The 19,718-nt window shown below is 39.9% G+C and overlaps 1 protein-coding gene across 5 annotated transcripts in view; it reads left to right on the top strand.

The window, feature by feature from the left end:
• STRADA (STE20 related adaptor alpha) overlaps window positions 1-19,718 on the top strand; it is a 923,993-nt gene that overhangs the window by 828,954 nt on the left and 75,321 nt on the right. For all 5 annotated transcript variants that reach the window (XM_044055203.1, XM_044055206.1, XM_044055205.1 and 2 more), the window contains one exon: window positions 8,177-8,348. In XM_044055203.1, the coding sequence (XP_043911138.1) occupies window positions 8,177-8,348 (172 nt within the window). The remainder of the gene's footprint in view (window positions 1-8,176; window positions 8,349-19,718) is intronic.

The raw sequence follows: 19,718 nt of genomic DNA, 5'->3' as shown, positions 1-19,718 counted from the left end.
ATTTTGAGCTGTTGGTGTCGCTTCTTGGGTCGGTTTTCCAGTTTCTAGTTTTGGTTTCCTTTTCTCTTTTTGGACTTCTTTGAGTGCCCCCCTTATTCTGCAGTAACTATTGGCCCCTGTAAATGATTCCAGTTACTTCTTAACCATATCTGTTTTTCTTTTATTCCTACCTTATTTTTAAATTACACTTTCATTTTATCCTACTGACTAATTACAACTTTTGAAGAAATGTCTATCTTCCCTAAGAACTGTCAAATAATTTCCACTGCCCATTCCCTAATTCCTCTCTTTTTAACAGGTAAATGGAGAAGTGCCAGTGTCTCATTTTTACTTCATTACCCTGAATTTTTATCTTGGTTGTTGTTGGTGCGCGATCAGAAATTAACTGCACATGTTCCTTTGAAATATAATTTCTGTGTAGTGTAGCCCAGTTATTGTACCTTGGGGAATAATATGTAAATTCTCTCCTAGTTCCTACTACTGAATTCACAACTTCTGTACCAAATATTTTCATAAATTTCTCTAGAAATCTACCCTCTTGTTATATTTTCCCTGCTTGGTCATCTAGATACATCTTCACTGTTGCAAATCTAGTTCCAGTCCCCACATACAAGTAATATTCCCTGCTGAAAGATGATTATTTCTCCCAAAAAATGTTTTAAGCGCCATAATGGCAGTTTTAGGTAGAAGGGCGATCGCAGTGGTACAGCGGTTAGAGTTGCCGCCTCATAGCAAGAAGTTCTCTGGTTCAATCCTCGGCTGGGGTGCCTTCTGTGCAGAGGCTGCATGTCCTCCTTGTGGTCGTGTGTGTTTCCTCCAGGTGCTCCGGTTTCCTCCCAAATCCCAAAGACATGCTGTAGGTGTGGATGCACTAAATTGGCCCTAGGTGTGAGTGTGTGCGTGTGTGTGCCTTCTGTGGAAGGTTGGGTGCCGGGCTGGCAACTCGACACCGTAAAACTCCACTGCCAATCCTGGTAAGGGGTCACTACAGCGGATCTCCCGTCCACTGTAGTGACCCCTTACCAGGAAAAGCCGAAAGAAGAAGAAGAAGAATGGCAGTTTTAGGTAGAATATAAATGCACGCCAGCAAAATCCCATTCCCCTTACTGCCACAAATGTACCATTATTATCTTTTTTTCCCTCTTCTATCACTATTGGAGCTCCTCTAGCAATTAGTATTCCCCTTTTCCTTTGTTCCTTATACTCTGCTGAATATCCATCCTGAAATACTTTCCTTTTCAAATTCACATGCTCACTACCTATGAACGTCTTTCCAAATGTGTCTCCTGTAGCATTTCTATTTGCATTCTACCTTTCTTAATATAATCCATTTCTCTTATCTGTCTACCTGTGAGGCCATTCACATTCCAAAAATAAGATGGATAGTGTAGCCATTTTGATAAGAAGTTATTATTCTCACCTATTATATATATATCTATATATATATATATATATATATATCAGCTTTTATAAATGTCTATTTCCACCTTTTGTATTACATGCACCCACTAATGTTTGGCAGTTTGATCTTTTATAGTTTTCTTGTCCTCTCTATTTGAACCGGTGACACATTTTACAAGACTTTGTGTTACAAACACAAATATAAATACACCCCCATTACCTATTAACTTAAAATAAACATAAAAAACTATGTACATCTTCAAATAATGAAGTTTAACCCACTTGATTGGAACAATTGCCCCAAATCAACAGACGCACCCATAAGTATTACCTAACCAAAATTAAGGTTATCCATTCTAAGATGTATGTTGCAACCTGTGCTCCTGCATACACAAATTGCTGTTTGATCTTGCCTTCTTTTTTCCCCTCCCAGATGTGAAAAATTGTTTGTATGCCTTCCGAAAACATTAACTTTTAGCATTAAAAAGCACTCTGTTTTTTTATTGCCTGCCCCTGTAGTCAGCTTGCCTCAGTAGAAGCATAAGAGCAAAATTTAGTGCTGTCCTCAGCTGCAGACTTCTCAACTCACACTGAACATTTATTTGCTAAAGCAGAACTTGTCATTACATTCATTGTTCTGTTATTTACTTGCTTACACAAAAAACTTGTCATTAAGCTAATGGCCTTAATACAGACATCCACTCAAGCAAAAGTAAGACAGAGCATTTCAACTCTACATATGTCATAATCTGGGCACTTTTTCACCCCATCCTCTACCTCAACAACCCAAAATTACAGCATATTAACTTAAACATGCTTTTTTCCTGCAGTTCTTCTCTTTTTAAATTGTAATGCCTACATTTCTTAAAACTAGAAAAGAAGAATAAAAGAGAGTTACTTATTTTCTTTAGTATCTTTACCACATAAACAACTTAACAGGTTTTGCTATATAACATGCAATTTATATCATGAAATGCTTTATACAAATGCTATCAATGCTATTAATGACACAAAGTGGGGTATATACATTTCAGTCAAGTGTAACAATGTCAACAAAATTCCATCTTTCTACTTTTTCTTGTAAAGCCATATTTCACAAATGTGATTGGTTTATAATCTCACATTTATTCACTAATTTCAGTTCTGTTAGTCCTCTTCCTTTTCATCTCCATTTTCCATCCCCAGACTATGGTTCAATTCCAAGGTACACCCAATTCTTCTAGTCATCTCCTGTGCTTTTTTCTGTCAAGCATTTCCCATTGCAACGTTGGAAAAGGATTCACTGCAAAGTCTCTCTATGAGTTGAATTATCAGAAGAATAAGAAGCAGAGTCCGCTTCTGTTTTATGTCTCAGTTTTTGTTGGACAAACTTTTGTATGTCCTCCTTAGTCTGTTCTGCATCAAAAATGACTTTGATCTTCCAGAAAAAAATATTCTGAAGGCATCTGGATACAGAAGCTTGAATCTCACATCTGCCTCTTGACGTTCCATAATTGCTGGGTTAAATGTTTCTTCTCTTCTAACTGAAGTACAGTGAATAATCATTTTCCGCAAGCACTCTCTCTCTCTCTCTCTCCAATTTTCAATACTTTATCCTTCTGCCACTGTTTTGTCAGGATCAACTCATTCTCCTGGTATGATTGCATCTTTACTAATACAGGTCTTTGCAGCTTTCTCATGGCCAGGTTTGGAGCATGCACACAATGTGCCCACTCCAGTTGCTTATTTGTGCTTTCATAAAATTAATAGTCCATTCCTTCCAGTTTTTGTGGTACAGCAGAAAATCTCAGGTTTTCCCTACATACTTTGTCCTATAACTTTACTATATTTTGAACCCTCGTCTTCACCGGTATAATACTCAGCTAGCCTTTTCTTAATTTTGACCTCTAATGTTTGCAGTTTTATCAGTTCATCTGAATAGTTGTTTAAAGCTTCTTCCATTTTCCAGCTTTCTTTAGTTGATATACTCCTTCAATGTTTTGTTTATTTTAATTAGCTCTGAGTACATTTGATATATTTTTTCCTCTTGATTACTGGAAGGCATGTCTTGTACCAAAGCTGGAGCATGACCTGCTTTTTGCTGAACAGCTGCAGGATTCTTTCCAGTCATTGTTTTCTCTTCACCTTTTGTAAGCACTCTAAGTTTCTTCTTTGTGGCATCCAGGCAGTGTACTTATTAGCCAGTAACTGAATTTAGTAAAAATGGCAGAGTTATTGGCCCTTATCTCTTATTGGCCCTTATCTTTCTTTTTTCTCACTGTGAGATTAAGCTGTTGACCAGTGTGCAGTTATCTTGGATATCTCAAGAATGGCCTAAGGTTTTGGTATTCTGGCTAGATGTACAGCTGTCCTTGTTAGGATATTCCTTTAGTAAGGAATACTACAACAGTGAAAACTATGATATCTACCTTTATGGTAAGTTCTTACACAATTGTATTTTCTCCACATTTCCTAGCACATGTATTCATGGCTCTTGCCTCCTTCCTGGGCAAAAAATGCTCTGAAACTTTTAGTGCTCCAACTGCCTTTTATATGGAGCACCTTTCATGCTCCCGGCAGGTGCAGCACATGAACAGCATCCAACACTTTGAGAAGTGGGCCAGTGCAGGGGGCAGAAGTCACTTAACTTATGCTACTGCAACTGTGATCTATTAGAACATCTACCTTTATGGTGAGTTTACTTGTACAACTGCACTTTCTCTGCCACTGTTTAAACTGTTGAATAAAATTGTTCAAGAACTGTTTCTCTTCTAACAAATGAAAGAAACTGCAGTGCAGAGTGTTGAGAATGAGAATTAGACTCCTAAATCAGGAACAAGACAGGTTTGTTAAGCACTTTTCTGCTGTCAGAAAGATTCTTAACATGTTTTTGTTAAGCATTTATAAGTGTTAAAATCTAGTCTCAGGCTAGAGCATAACAGAGGTAGGTGTCAGCCACCAAGCAACAGCAGTGAGACAACAGAACAGCATTAAAAGTGGTTAATACTTAGCTTCTGGATACTGTCTGTGTGGCAACACTAAGTGTTTTACAGCTTTCAAACTGCATCTGTAGCACATTGCTTTGTGCATGAATGGTTATGTATACACACACACACACACACACATTATAAACATGTACATACTTACACCAACACACGCACATATATATAAATGAAATGTCAATATGATTGTGTTTGTATATATTATGTATAAATGTGTATGCACACATATATATATATATATATATATATATATATATATATATATATGTACAAATACAAATCTGCACATGATTTTATACAAACAGGTGTATATATTATGTATAAACGTGTGACCTTTGAAATTTCGAACATGTAAAAAAAAAAAAAAAAAAAACGACCTACACGTTGCTAGCAGGGAGAAAAGCCCCCCCTGCACCCCCTGCTGTTTAAATATATACCAACTCTGAGAGGGTCTGTATTAGAAGATCGAATGTTTAGGTGATCGAACACCTAAACATCGATCTTCTAATATCGAATCTGAAAACAGCGAACGTCCCAGGGAAATACGTCCTTTGGCCACTAAAACAAAACAAAACTTGACATCCAAAGTAAGTGGGGGGCTTCACCCCCACACCCACCTAAGTAGGGGGCTGTACCCCCCACACCCCATAACTAAATATACCACCTCCGAGATCACTCTACAGTATAGGAAATAGCAAAATCCGGTGAACTGCCAAGGGAAATCTTTCCCTGCGTTAAATTGGCCATTCGCCGTTTTTTTACTTTCGATATTAGCAGATCAATGTTTAGGTGTTCGATCACCTAAACATTTGATCTTCTAATATAGACCCACTCTGAGATCGCACTACATTGCGAAAAAATGGAAAATTTCCCATTCCTCGCTATAGGGAGCTGTCCGTTCAGAACGTTCGAACTTCCAAAAGTCAGTCATATGGTCTCGGCCATATGAAAGTCAGCCTTTTTGGAAATTCATTCATCTGTAGGGGACCCATATATATATATATATATATATATATATATATATATATATGTGTGTGTGTGTGTGTGTGTGTGTATATAATGTGTGTGCGTGCACGCGTATATGTGTGCATGTATATGTACACACACACACACGGTTAGGTAGGTAGGTGGTTATGGGAAGGTTGGGTTTGCTGTGTATTGCCGTAAATGTCGCGAGCGACATTTTCGACAATACACCCTTGTTTTCGAGGTTAGGTGGATTCGGAAATGTTCATTTCGATAACACTTCGAAAATAAAGACATGATTTGTTTTTATTTTCGAATTAATGATAGTAAACCTATATATATATATATATATATATATATATATATATATATAGGGTCTACTTCATAACATTGAAATTTCATAACATTGAGACCATAGCATCAAAAATTCAACATTGAAAACTCAGAACATTGAAAGTGTGCTTCATAATATTGAAAACTACATTGCACAAGTAAATAATATCGCCTTCACCTACACCACCACCTAACTAACAAACACACTTTCTATTATGTTTCTGCAGGGGAGCAAGCACCCCTGCATCCCCCACACTCCCAATAAATTAAATATACCAACTCCAAGATCGCACTACAGTGGAAAAAAGTTAATTTCCTAACCTCAGTGTATGGTGATTGTGATACAGTGAGGTTAGGAAGTTAACTTTTTTCCACTGTAGTGCGATCTTGGAGTTGATATATTTAATTTACGAGGGGGGGTAGAGCCCCCCCATATGGGAGTGCAGGGGGACTTGGCCCCCTGCAGAAATGTAGTAGAAAGTGTATTTGTTACTTAGGTAGTATTATAGGTGGAGGGGATCTTATTTACTTGTGCATTGTAGTTTTCAGTGTTATGAAGCACACTTTCAATGTTCTGAGTTTTCAATGTTTTGGGATTTAGATGTTTTGGTCTTAATGTTATGAAATTCAGTGTTATGAAATTTCAATGTTATGAAGTAGACCCATATATATATATATATATATATATATATATATATATATATATCTATGGATTCACTTCAGAAGACTGAAAGCTCACAATCTCGAATCCCATAAGACTGACACCCAAGCTCAAAAGACTGAAAACTCAAGAGTCTGAACCTCAAAATACTGAAAACACACAGGATGCAAACACTTATTATATTCCAGTACAAAAGTATAGAGAAACAAATACAAGACAAACCACATTACTTTCCACCAAGTCTAAGCAGGGGGGCAAGCCCCCCCCGCACACCCCACGTGGGGGCTGCACCTCCCACGCCCCCCGCTACTTAAATATATCAACTCTGAGATCACACTTCACTACACTAACATGAGTTATGTTGTAGTATAGCAAGTTAGAAGGGAACATTACTAAGGTTAAACAGGCAGTTAGGAAACACGTAATGGCATGTTTGCCATTTTATTCTGTGGAGTGAGATCTCGGAGTTGATATATTTAAGTAGTAGGGGTGTGGGTGGGTGCAGCCCTCCCACATGGGGGTCCAGGGGGCTTGCCCCCCTGCTTAGACTTGGTGTAAATTAATATGGTTTGTATTGTATTTGTTTCTCTATATCCTCATACTGGAATATAGTAAGTGTTTGTATCCTGTGTGTTTTCAGTATTCTAAGATTCAGTCTTTTGAGTTTTCAGTCTTTTGAAATTTCAGGATTTTGGGTGTCAGTCTTATGGGACTCGAGATTGTGAGCTTTCAGTCTTCTGAAGTGAATCCATATATATACACACACAGACACACACACACACACACACACACACACACACACACAACATGTATATATAAATTATATATATATATATATATATATATATATATATATATATATATATAGAGAGAGAGAGAGAGAGAACTTGTTTTTTTTTTTCCAGAATGTTTTTATTCATTTTAGAACACAATAACTTGAGTATAGTAACAAGAAAAAACAAACTATATACAACGTCCATAACAACTAAAAAAGCAATATACATAGGAAAACACTTAATATTTCTCTAACAGATCAGACAATTTTGTCCAAGCAGTTAAGTGATTTGTTGTGTTGTTAGTCCTTGCTTTTATAATATCAATCTCATTCTTACAAATGTATTTCACAAGATGAATAAGCTCAACTTTAAAGACAGGAGTAGATTGGGATTTCCAATTTTTAGTAACAATTTTCTTTGCTATAGAGAGGATAGACTATAGTAAAATTATTTGTTTTTAGGAATGACTTCAGGAACACTGAGAAGTATAAGGGAGTCAGAAATTATACAGTTGTCATTCCGTAGAGCTTTACAAAGATATTTAAAGTCTAGCTAACATGGGGAAATTATTTTGCAATTAACAACCATATATATCCAGTCATCATCAGGATGTCCACATCTCCAGCATTTCATTTCATCTTTATTGTACATTATTGCTAGTCTTTGTGGGGTAAAAAACATCTGTGTGAAAATTTCCATGTGTATACATGCCAGAGCATGTATTTTTGTTTGTCCACTGTATGTTCCATTTTCCATAACATTCAAGTTATGGATGAAAAGAATCCAAGAGGAGGAGATAGCAGATCACTTACAATTTAATATATGAATAAGTAAGTAAATACATAATTTAGGCTGTCAGTAGAAACATATGTTAAAATCTTCCATGTCTGGACTTTTTGTATCCCTTTATTTTTAATGAATGGTTTTAATTAAACTTTAATTTAGCAACTCATAAAAATCAAAGTATTTTTGACACAGATTTTACTTGCATTGCTCTGTCTATTTCATACACTGACTCTTCCATTTTTTTTTTTTGCTTGTTGATTTTCTTGGGGCAGGAGTGTTAAAGCAAGCCACATACTGATTTCTGCAGATGGACAGGTTTACTTGTCAGGTCTTCGTAGTATTTTCAGTATGATCAGCCACGGACAGCGACTCAGAGTGGTCCATGACTTTCCTAAGTACAGTGCCAAAGTGTTACCTTGGCTTAGTCCTGAAGTCTTACAACAGGTAAGATCATGCTTTCATTGCAGAATGATTAAAGAAAAGAACAATACATTTGTGTAATTAAGCTCCCTTTGTTACACAGTAAGCATATTTCACCACTGCCATTTATTTGAGAGATCTTCAAAATGGTCATGCCTAATAAGTCATCCCTTAATTATAATGTCAATTTTTTGTTTATGATGCAGTTTTAAAAGAAAGTTGTGAAAATGTAATTTTAATGAAGTGCTGCATACTCAACATGTATCTTACATGCAGTTGCCATTGTGAGTACAATTCTGTTTTACTGGTGCCATCAAGGGAGGAATAGAGTGAGTAGCCAACACTGCCTCACCTGTCTTGGGAGTGGGGTCCAGCCCACTGCATTGCTGGCACTTGCTAGAGAGACTGGTATATGATATACAAGGTAGGGACAAAGGAAATTCTTTTGGCTCTACCAAGCCATATGCACATGTTAATTTTCATAGTAGGATGTGCAGGAAGGCATTGTAGGTCCTTGCAACTGTAAGCATGCACATCATCCATTAAGGACAGGTGCTTGGTTAGAAAATCCACTCCTGACTTCCTGGATGACAGGTGCTCTGTGTCTGTAGCATAGCTCAGACGGTCAGCAGGCACATGGGGTTGAAGAACATTAAGAAAAAAGATTCTATATACTGGTTTCAGTCTTTTTTCATCATTTTAGTGTTAATTCTTCACAGCATTTTTCTAGATACCAAATGCGATAAAATCTAGCCTCGGGTAGTACTACAAAAAGAGAAAATAAGAAAAGGAAGATAATCCCACAGAGGCTGCTACTTAGTCATAGCACTGATCATTGTTTGTGCTGCACATAGAGCCTTACCTGCTGATCAGCAGTAGTCATCATTAGTGAATGTCAATATTTGTTCCATATCTGAATAATTGCCTCCTAAAAGAAATTTTCAAGATAGAAAGTGCAACATTTTTCTTAGAAGCACAGAGCTCCCTGGTACTTAAGAAACATATTTGCTGCTTCTAGTTGTGGAACTCAATCTAGACATATTGTGTACTTCTAAAAGAAATGATTAGTTGACACTATATAGTAAACTTTTCTTGCATGTAAAAGTTCTGATTAGACATTTTTTTACCAGCTGTAGAATTCCTGGAGCTAGTCAAAACCTTAAGTAGCTTAACTGGAAAGCGTGGCTCTTATCCAGGGTTATGTGGCTCTCCAGAGCAAGGCAACCAGCTTGTTTATTTTTATTTGCCTCTATTTGTCCATGTTTAATTGGGAAGGTGGACTGATACACAACGGACCCAGTCCAGACATAGCCCAGGAAGTACAGTACATGTAAAAAAGTTAATTATAAGGTACAAGATGATAAAGTGCAAAGCATTAAGATGTGTGGGTAAAAACTGAACACTGGAAAGTTTTGCCATAAAAGTGGCATATGAGTAACAGCACTGCATCAGTTTTTGTATGCTTTGCACTTAAATATGTACAATAAAATACAGTAACAAGCTTTCTTGTTTGTATAAAAGGGGGACTGATCGTGTTTACTAGGAATGTTACTGTTTATGTTGTATTGCTCATATGGAGACAGCAGAAAGAAATAGCACAGCCAGTATAGTGCCCATGAATTTGAAGGAAGGAGAGAAGTTGATAGGGAGGAGTTAGTTCTTGTATCATATAGCTTTATGGCAAATGGATGGAATAGTAATGCACCATAAAGAGATGTATGGAGCTGTTGATCTTAGTTTAGGTGACTAATGCTACTTTAAAGCAGAGTGGCAGGTAGCCCTTGTTTTAGGGGAAGTTAAATTTCATCTGTATTTGCTTTACATGTAAAAACTAAATGAAAATCCAGCCAAGCTAGAACTTCCACTAAGTGACCTCTCAAACCTCTTGTCTCAGGCACATGGGATTTATGCAAATGACCCTTATGAACATCAGGTGGTTCAGCTATATGGTGATTCTGAATGCCCATGTCTTATTTCTTTTTAAGTTGTTTTAATGGTCAGTTTCAGGCCAATGGAGCCAAACCCCACTAACTGTGGATATGCATATTTCAGCCTTATTATGACCTCATCAGCACAGCACAAGCACAGTATTTGACTAACCATAAGAAACACAGGGCTGTTATACCCAGCTGAAGTCCATTACCATTAGGGTGAATGCAAAATATCCCAACTAACAAATAAAACAACATTTCATAAGGGTAATTTGCATATATCCCTTGTGGCTCTGATACAAGAGGTCTGACAGGTCACTTAGTGGAAATTCTAGCTTGGCTGGAGTTTTCATTTAGTTTTTACTGATTGTTTTTTTTTTTGTGTGACCTTCTCACTCTTTGTTTTAGTTTTAGTTGAGATATTTTGCAGTCACCCTAATGGTAATGGACATCAGCTGGTTATAACAGCCCTCTGTTTCTTGTGCTTAGTCAAATACTCTGCTTGTGCTGTGCTGATGAGGTCATAACAAGGCTGAAATATGCATATCCACAGTTAGTGAGGTTTGCCTACATTGGCCTGAAATTGTCCATTGAAGCAACTTAAAAAGAAATAAGTCATTGGCATAAAGTCGACACCTAAACATTGAAGTCTAATAAACATGACAGGCTAATTATGTGAATTTTTCCCTGGGAAAAAGTTTGCTTGGCCGTCATCGGTGATTTGCCCTTTTCCCCACTATAGAGCAATCTCGGAGTTGGTATATTTAGTTAGGGTGGTGGGGGGGCACAGCCCCCCACGTCGGGGAGTTTGGGTGTGGAAGCCCCCCACTTGATTAGGGTTTTAGAGTTTTGGTTTTTTTTTTGTTGGCCACACAAAAGTTTTAACTAGGAAAAAAATTGCGGAATTGGCTTGTCGCATTTATTAGATTTCGAAGTTTAGGTGTCAACATTTAGCGTTCGACAACCTAAGCGTTTGAAGATGCAATATAGACCCAGCTGAAACACCTGATGTTCACAAGGGTCATTGCATATATCCCATGTGCCTCTGATACAAGAGGTTTGAGAGGTCACTTGGTGGAAGTTCTAGCTTGGCTGGAGTTTTCATTAGTCTTTACTGATTGTTTTTTCTGTATTTGCTTTACCTGGAGATTCTATGAATTTTGTTGGGAAGGGTGTCCCATAGTTTAGGAACGAGAATTAAGAAAGCATGATCTGAAGAGGTTAATACATTTGTAGGCCTAGTCAGGAGAGGAGCTTTGTTAGCTTTGGGATTTAGTTGAAATGGAGAGTTCCATATTGCTGATCTATGGCTGATGGGATATGTTTTATAATTATGAAGTGTTTTGTGTATTAAGCTGAATAGGAGTGGACCAGAGTGCTGTTTTATGCCTAACCGTTTGGCACCTTGAAGAATAATAGAGTGATATTCTGTTGTGAGGTGAAAGCGTAAAACAGATTTTGTTAGAGAAGATGTGTAGTTCCTTTAAGTTTTCATTTGAGGCATAGGGTAGTAAGGGAAGACCATATTCTACTTGAGGTTGCGGGATGTTTTTGCCACTAGTGATTCCGCTTTCTTGGGGTGTCTAAGTGGGAGGTTTTGCAACAGCCATGTTCAGTAGAATTAAATTTTGATTTCAAAGGACATATTGAGGAAATTTTATTTAATATGAACAAGTCCCTTGAATCTTTAGCTCAGGAAGCTGAAGCCACCCTTTGAAGACAGAGCTAGGATCTTTAGCTCAGGAACCTGATGCCACCCTTTGAAGACAGGGCTAGGATACACTAGCCCTATGACAAATCTTTTTTTGTCCACTGTGGCTTCCTCAAGGTAGATCAGTATTGCTTTCTTCTGAATTGTACAACCTTAGAAGACATTTTGTGAAAGTCAATGAGCAGCTGAATCTCTATGACACCATCTTAGATAAACAAATACAGGAGTTGGCAGAGTATCTGGCCTTCCCTGAGCCACAGGCTAGAGTGTTTTTTTTTCTCCTCTTCCTATGAGGAAGCCTCACATTAGATTGGAAGACCAAATCAAACTACCAGTTATGGCTGTTTGGTCAGGCTAGAAATACCAGCCTCCAGCTGTGTACTGTTTTGGAGGGGCTGCACACCAAAAGTATTTCCCCATAGTCTTTGGCAGCATATGATAAGCAATGCCAGCCAACACAGTGATCTTCCCCAGACAAGGAATATCAAACCACTTGAGTTATGTAATGTTTAAGTAAGAGTGGGGGAGTCAGACTTGCATATTACCAACCAAGATGTGCACTTCCTCACACGTTGAGAACATCTGCAAAAAGAATAAGAGTGTATAGAGGCATTCCATGACTCAAGATAATAAGTGAAGCTTATTAAAAGTTATATGATTTTGCTAAGGCTTGTTACTAGACTCTGAAGTCAGGGTTTTAGTCAAAATAGTACATTTGGCATAATGTTAAGTACACAACATAGTTGTGTGTGCCTGGTCTGCTGATAAGCATCCAATAGCAGCTGTAGAATGTTCTTTCACTGGCAACAGTGTATTTGGTAACAGATATCTGAGAACCTAAAAACTTTCACAGAGCGAGAACAGGATATCTGTCTTCAATCAAGTTTCATAAGCTAGTGACCAATCTTTCTTTAAGATTTAAAATGGGTGGAAAAAAGCAGCTTTTCAAACACTGTGGCCATCTTTTTTATTAAGTTTATTCTTAATTCCTTTTGTAAGACTATTTTATATTGTTTATAGCCTTTATTTCTTTATTTTAGGGTCCTTTAGGACATATATATTTGTGCCTGGTGCCGGATTACTGAAATTGCTTAGTGCAATATTCAGAATTGTATCCCTTTAGAAATAGACTTCAGCTTACTATTTTAAAGGAGAATAATGGGTTTTGGCCATTTGGATACTGGGCTGATCATGCAGCCAGTATTTTGTTTTGATCTGGCTGTAAATTTGTCCCCTGACTTGATGGACTCTGATATGGTGTGTCCCCCCCACCATCACTGCAACCATCTACCCCTTGTGCACCTAAAACTCATACTAGTTAATACAAAAGATGGCTCAGCCTACAGCTTGTGACTCAAGGGTAGTTTTTTGCTTCCCGGTCCCCTGATGTCTAGTATGGTACCACAACTGTGCATGACATGAGGGTCTGTCATATCTTTTGGAGCTGTAACATTGCCTTAAGGTATAGGAGAACCAGATTCTTTAGGAGCAGGGGAAGTCAGGAACACAGACTTTGCTGTCAGTATTGATATGTCTCATCTGGGGATTCTCTAAGTAGTGCTGAGTATGCAAAAAAAAAGTCAGGGAGACTTTAAACCTACATTGTTTTTGAGCAAAAATCTTTGACTGTTTTTTCCAATGGTTTGGACAGTTGATTATGGGGATTTATACCCTGGTTAGGACTAACGCTGGTGTTTCCACCACCATTCTTTCTTCCGTGGATCCTGATTTGGTTGGGGATCTAGAGTTAGTCTGTTTGGCTGCTCCCAAATTCAGTAGGAATTTTGATCTTTTGGACACTGGTCCTGACCTTTCCTCCATTGATCCTAGCATAGGAGCAGCTGTGTTAAGAAAGCTTGTAGTAGACCTCTGCTTTTGCAGGCCCTGCCTTAAATGTTATATAAAAAACAAAAAAATCTGGGTATGTCTGACCATGCTTGGCCAAGTCTTTTTCTAGGACACTGGTTCTGCTTTTTCAGTGTCAAGAAAAAAGACTTTGTCTTCTTCAAATGCAGTCCCTTCAGCTGGACTAGGCAATTGCTTAGCATCTTGGGGAAACCAGCTGGCTCAGTCCAGCACAGTAGTGGTTAAAGTGTTTTTTCTTCAAGCGTTGTACGTTTAAATTTGTGTTGAGGAGTTGCTACTTCATTACCTTCTGAGCAAAAAGTCTGTGGCAAACATTTTGTTTTTTCATTTGTCTCAAAATGTGCTTTACAAAATGACTTGGAAGGTGCTTTTTCTATTCATAGAAATGCAGTGTTTTCAGTGATAATATAAGAGGTATGCTTGCTGACACGATCAAAATCTTTCTAATGAGTTTATACCTGAGATTATACATGTGCCACTTGAGTCTGATTGTATATTTTTTGCTCGGTAACTAATCAGATCCTTAATCAGTGGGATGACAGAAGTGAGTGGAGGCAGGACTGATGAAAATGTTTCATTTTCTCTAGTTTTCCTCCTATATGAAGGATTATTTTTGACAGTTTGACATATGGAGGTTGCAGCTGAACTAAGTCACGATACCGTAGGTTAATAGTAGGTCTAGTCCTCCATCAAGCTTAGTAAGAGAGTTTCCTTTAACATAAAAGGATAACCATCCCTTTTCTACGGTGAATACACCAAGGTGTGAAACCAGTCTTTCTGAAGTCCCACCTCTGTGTGCTTGTCTCTATAGTTAGCTCTCACCAAGGTGGCGTGGCTGTCACTAGTTTCTGACAAATGGGTGCTCATCCACTTTGACAGGGGGTTCTTGTAGAAGTGTTAAGATCAGTCACTTCTGTTTTAGGGGACAGCTTCTCACTCATCAGACCTGACTTTGTTATTCCCTCCTTTTATCTGGCAAATGTTGATCGCTGTAGTACTTTAACCTGTCCTTCCTTTGGAAAGATTGAGAAATCGCCTTCTCCACCGATGTTCATCGTGCATACAGCTGCAGTCATAACAGATGGGTTTTCCTGCCGTCAGGCGGGTCCTCGGTCGGCCGAATTCCGAAGTCTAGGTCCGGCATCGGTTGTCGTCGCTTCCTCCCTGACGTCAGTGCGACAGGGGTATAAAAGATCCAGCCGACGCCATTTTCTTCAGTCTTTCTTGCCGCACGGTGCCCGAAGCAGAAGCAGTTCGCAAGTGCCGGTCAGCCAGCTCCTGAGATTACGAATATTGTTCAACTGAAGTCTTCTTGAAAGCTAAGTACCCCGTTGGGGAAACTTTTCTTGCCTCAGACCGATATCAGACAAAGTTAATAATTGCATTTCATGTGGGAAGCAAACACCGCATAAGGATTTCCATTCCCTCTGCATTCCTTGCTTAGGCCCAGACCACGACGTCTCGGCCTGTCATTTTTGTGCTACATTCAACAGACGCACTATTAAGCGTCGGGCGGAGTTCGCCCAACACTATTTTGGCAAAAAATTTAATTACATTATGTCGTCGGATACTCCGACTCCAGTTTTGAGTAAAAGACACAAAGATAAGGACCGACATACGAGGTCCGCGACTTCTACCGACACCACGCCAAAGCTGACTACAGGTGGTCCGGTTCTCAGCGAGGCGCCTACGCAGCCCCTGACTACCAACGACACTTCATTGGCGGTGTCTTCTGTGCCCGAGGTCGCAGGCTCTTCGGCCCACACCCCGACTACAGATACCGAAGCCACTCTTGGTGGTGAAACACAGAGTTTAGACAGGCCTGCCACCTCTCAAGGTGTCTACAGGCCTTCCTCTTCTTTTTCCATTAAGGCTTTCACTAAGTCTAAATCAGCCATGCATACTAAAAGGCAAGCTCCAGAGGGCCCTTCTCAAGGCCCCATGCCTAAAAAGCAGATGCTCAAAATGGCTGAGGATTTGATTACTCTTATCAGGGGTTCTCAACCCCCCCCGGACAAAAGACCCAGAATGGAGGAAGAATCCCCCTCCTCGGACCAGGCCTCCATTATTTCAGAACATTCTGAAGACCAGGAACAGTGTTACTCCCCTTTTGAAGATTCTGATGCAGAGGAGTCCATTCCCTCTGTCTCCCCCCCTGAGGATTACTCTTTTGGAGAAACTCTACATACCTTGAGGGAACACTTCCACTGGGAAGGCCAAGAGTACTCAGACTCCAAGAAAAGGCTTAGGGATTTCCTCTTGCTCCCTCAGCACAGGCCTCTGGCTATACCTCCTGTCTTAGACATTCTAGATGATGTGTATTCGGAGGCCAGCCTTAACCCAGATTCTTTACCTCCAGCTCCAGTCAAGCCTGATAGGTATTACCTGGTTCCTGACTCACACCAATTCCTATACAAAAGCTATGCGGCTGACCCAGAAACTATATCACAGGGTCCCAAGGGAATTAAGGCCTCCACTTCTAAAAATCCATTGCCTTCAGAGAGAGATTCCAGAGCTTTAGAAAGGTGGGGGAAGAAGGTATACACCTCGGCCACCTTAACCATGAGGGCATTAAACTGTCAGTTCCATATGTTAAAGTACCAACAGTTTCTGTTATCACAGTTGAGAAGCAAAATGTCACAACCTGAACAACCAGACTTGAAGGAGTTGCAGGATTTGATACATAGTGCAGAACAAGTGGATAAGCATACCTTGCAATGTGGCTTTGATGCTTTAGAGGCCTCATGTAGAGCTGCTGTTACAGGATCAGTCATATGTAGACATGCCTGGCTCAAAGAGCAAACTTTACCAGATCATGTCAAAGCTAAATTACTAGATGCCCCTCTGCAAAAAGATGTATTGTTTGGTGTTAAAGCTGAGGAGGTATTAAAGAAAATGGAGGAAAAGGCAAAATCAATGCAAACAGTAAAGGATTTCCTACAGGTACAACCTCCACGTTTCAGTAGAAATTGGCCTTCCAAAAATTGGTCCTTTCCAGCCACGGACAGACCCCAAAGAGGCAGATACAGGCGCCCGAGGGGCAGAGGGCAATCTCAAGGATCGTTTAGAGGCAGACAATGGCAAGCACCCACACAAAGAGGTGGTGAGGATAGTTCACAGCCATTCAGAAAGCCGAACCAATGACTTTCCCCTTTGCATGCCAAGCAAGGCTCAAATGGCAGCACCTTTAGGTGGAAAACTGGCATTATTTTCAAAAAATTGGCATATTGTCACAAAAGACAAATGGATCCTGGACATTATAGACAGAGGTTACAGATTCCACTTTCACACCCTTCCATAAATGAGAGGCATGCCAAACCTGCCACACAATCAAAGGGCAGAGGCACAAAAACAAATTTCAGATCTCATGGACATGAAAGCTATTCAAGAGGTACCTGTACAAGAACAGGGTCAAGGTTTTTATTCCAGACTATTCCTGGTACCAAGGAAGGGAAAAGATTGGAGACCTATTTTGGACCTATCCATCCTAAACACATTTTTACTCGTGCCAAAATTCAAGATGCTCACATTACAGCAGCTTCTTCCCATGCTGGGCAAGGAGTCTTGGCTGGTAACATTGGACCTCAAGGAGGCATATCTGCATGTCCCAATCAGACAAGATTGCAGAAGATACCTAAGATTTCTTGCAGGTTCAATCCATTATCAATTCTCTGCATTGCCCTTTGGCTTATCTACTGCGCCCAGAGTGTTCACGAAATGCCTGGCATCAGTAATCGCCTACTGCAGACTTCAAGGGATACAAATATACCCATATCTGGATGACTGCCTGATCCAAGCGGAGAGCAAGCACATACTTCTGAAACGTCTGGCGTTTGTAATAATGTTGTTGAATTCTCTGGGATACACAGTCAACAAAAAGAAATCAAGGCTAATACCCTCTCAAACAATAATTTTCCTGGGTGCCAGCTTGGATACAAACACCCAGATGGCCTACCTCACGCCGGAGAAACAAGGGCAACTAACTCAATACTTTAGAAAACTGGCAACTTTCACCAGGCTGACTGCAAGGAAAATCCTGCAGGCTCTGGGATTCATGGCATCTTGCATCCTACTAATCCCATGTGCAAAGCTCCATATGAGGAAACTTCAGTGGTACCTAAAAAACCTATGGTCTCAACACAGCCACAGTTTGGAAACAATAATACCACTAATTCCATGTCTTCAAAAGGAATTTCTGTGGTGGGCTCAAGCATGCCAAAGAAACACAGGTCTCCCATTCTGCAAGCCTCAAGCAAATCAAGTCATCACAGCAGACGCCTTGGACTACGCCTGGGGGGCACACATGACAGATCGGTGCATTCAGGGCAAATGGTCCCAAAAAGAAAAGCACCTACACATCAATCAAAAGGAAATGCTAGCAGTAATAAATGCTATTATAGCTTTCAAAGACCTACTGCATCCAGGCCAGCTATTGATAAGGACGGACAACACCACAGTAATGTGGTATATAAACAAACAGGGAGGTACCCATTCATACCCCCTATGCAGGCAAGCCATGTCTCTTTGGAACATGGCTCTGGAATTACAAATCGAACTTCAAGCACAGTACCTGCCAGGCAAGGAAAACACGCTGGCAGACAACCTAAGGAGCAATATGACAGATCCACACGAATGGAAGTTGCATCCTCAAGTCTTCACAAAGATAATTCAAGCATGGGGAAGGCCAGACACAGATCTCTTTGCCTCCCACAGAAATCACCAATTGGCAAAATTCTGCTCAAGGACCTTTCATCCACAGGCCTGGAAAGTGGACGCACTCTCTTTCAGTTGGACAACAATGACAGTTTATGCCTTTCCACCATTCCCTCTGCTGCCCAAAGTTCTATTAAAAACCAGAGCAGACAGACCAAAGATGATTTTCATTGCTCCAGACTGGCCAAGACAACACTGGTACCCACTCCTGAAAAGCTTGACGCATTCCCCACCATGGATCCTCTAATGCCTCTTCTACTGACTCAGCACAACTTCAAAACTCTTCACAGTCAGCTGGAAACACTCAATCTAGCCGCATGGAAGATTCCTTAAATTCACAACAGGCCCTACTCTCCAAGGAGGTGCAGGATGTCATTTTGGAGGCCAGAAGGCCTTCTACTAGAAAAGCCTACTCTGCAAAATGGAAACGGTTTTGTGCCTGGAATGAGAAAAGGGGTCAGAATACAGGAATACTGAATTTACCTCAAATATTACAGTACCTAGCTGAGATGCTAAGCAGTGGACTTTCACTCTCCTTCATCAAAATCCATGCCTCAGCCATTTCTGCAGAATACAACACTGATCCTCCTTTATTCTCTCTCCCCCTCTTAAGACAGTTCCTCAGAGGGGCTAAGAATATAAACCCCCAAGGAAACAACCAGTACCTGCTTGGGACCTCAATTTCATTCTAGAAAAACTGACCTTGCCTCCTTTTGAGCCAGCTGCTTCAACAGAACTGCAATATTTGTCCTGGAAAACAGTCTTCCTCCTGGCAATCACCTCAGCTCGCAGGGTTTCGGAACTACAAGCCCTCATAGCTGTGCAGCCTTTCATCATTTTCCATCAGGACAGAGTTTCCTTACAAACCAATCCGTCCTTTATGCCAAAGGTAGTATCCAGGGTAGCCTTGAATCAGGCTATCCACTTACCTACCTTTTACCCTAATCCTCAAAACAAAGGGGAGAGACTACTACATTCCTTGGACATTCACAGACAGCTGCGTTATTATTTGGACAGAACAAAGCCTTTCAGAAAATCAGAGCAACTCTTTGTGTCCTATGCTGCAGGAGCTCAAGGGAAGCCTATTTCCAAACAGACAATCTCAAAGTGGATAGCCCACTGCATACACTTTTGTTACTCTTTTCATGGTAAAACTGTACCTGCCGGCATCAG

Source organism: Protopterus annectens, chromosome 13.part0 (genome assembly GCF_019279795.1).
Source record: "Protopterus annectens isolate FY-2018-M chromosome 13.part0, PAN1.0, whole genome shotgun sequence".
Taxonomy (NCBI): Eukaryota; Metazoa; Chordata; order Ceratodontiformes; family Protopteridae; genus Protopterus; species Protopterus annectens.
Note: the sequence above shows the minus strand (reverse complement) of the source record. Positions and strands in the feature narration are given on the sequence as shown.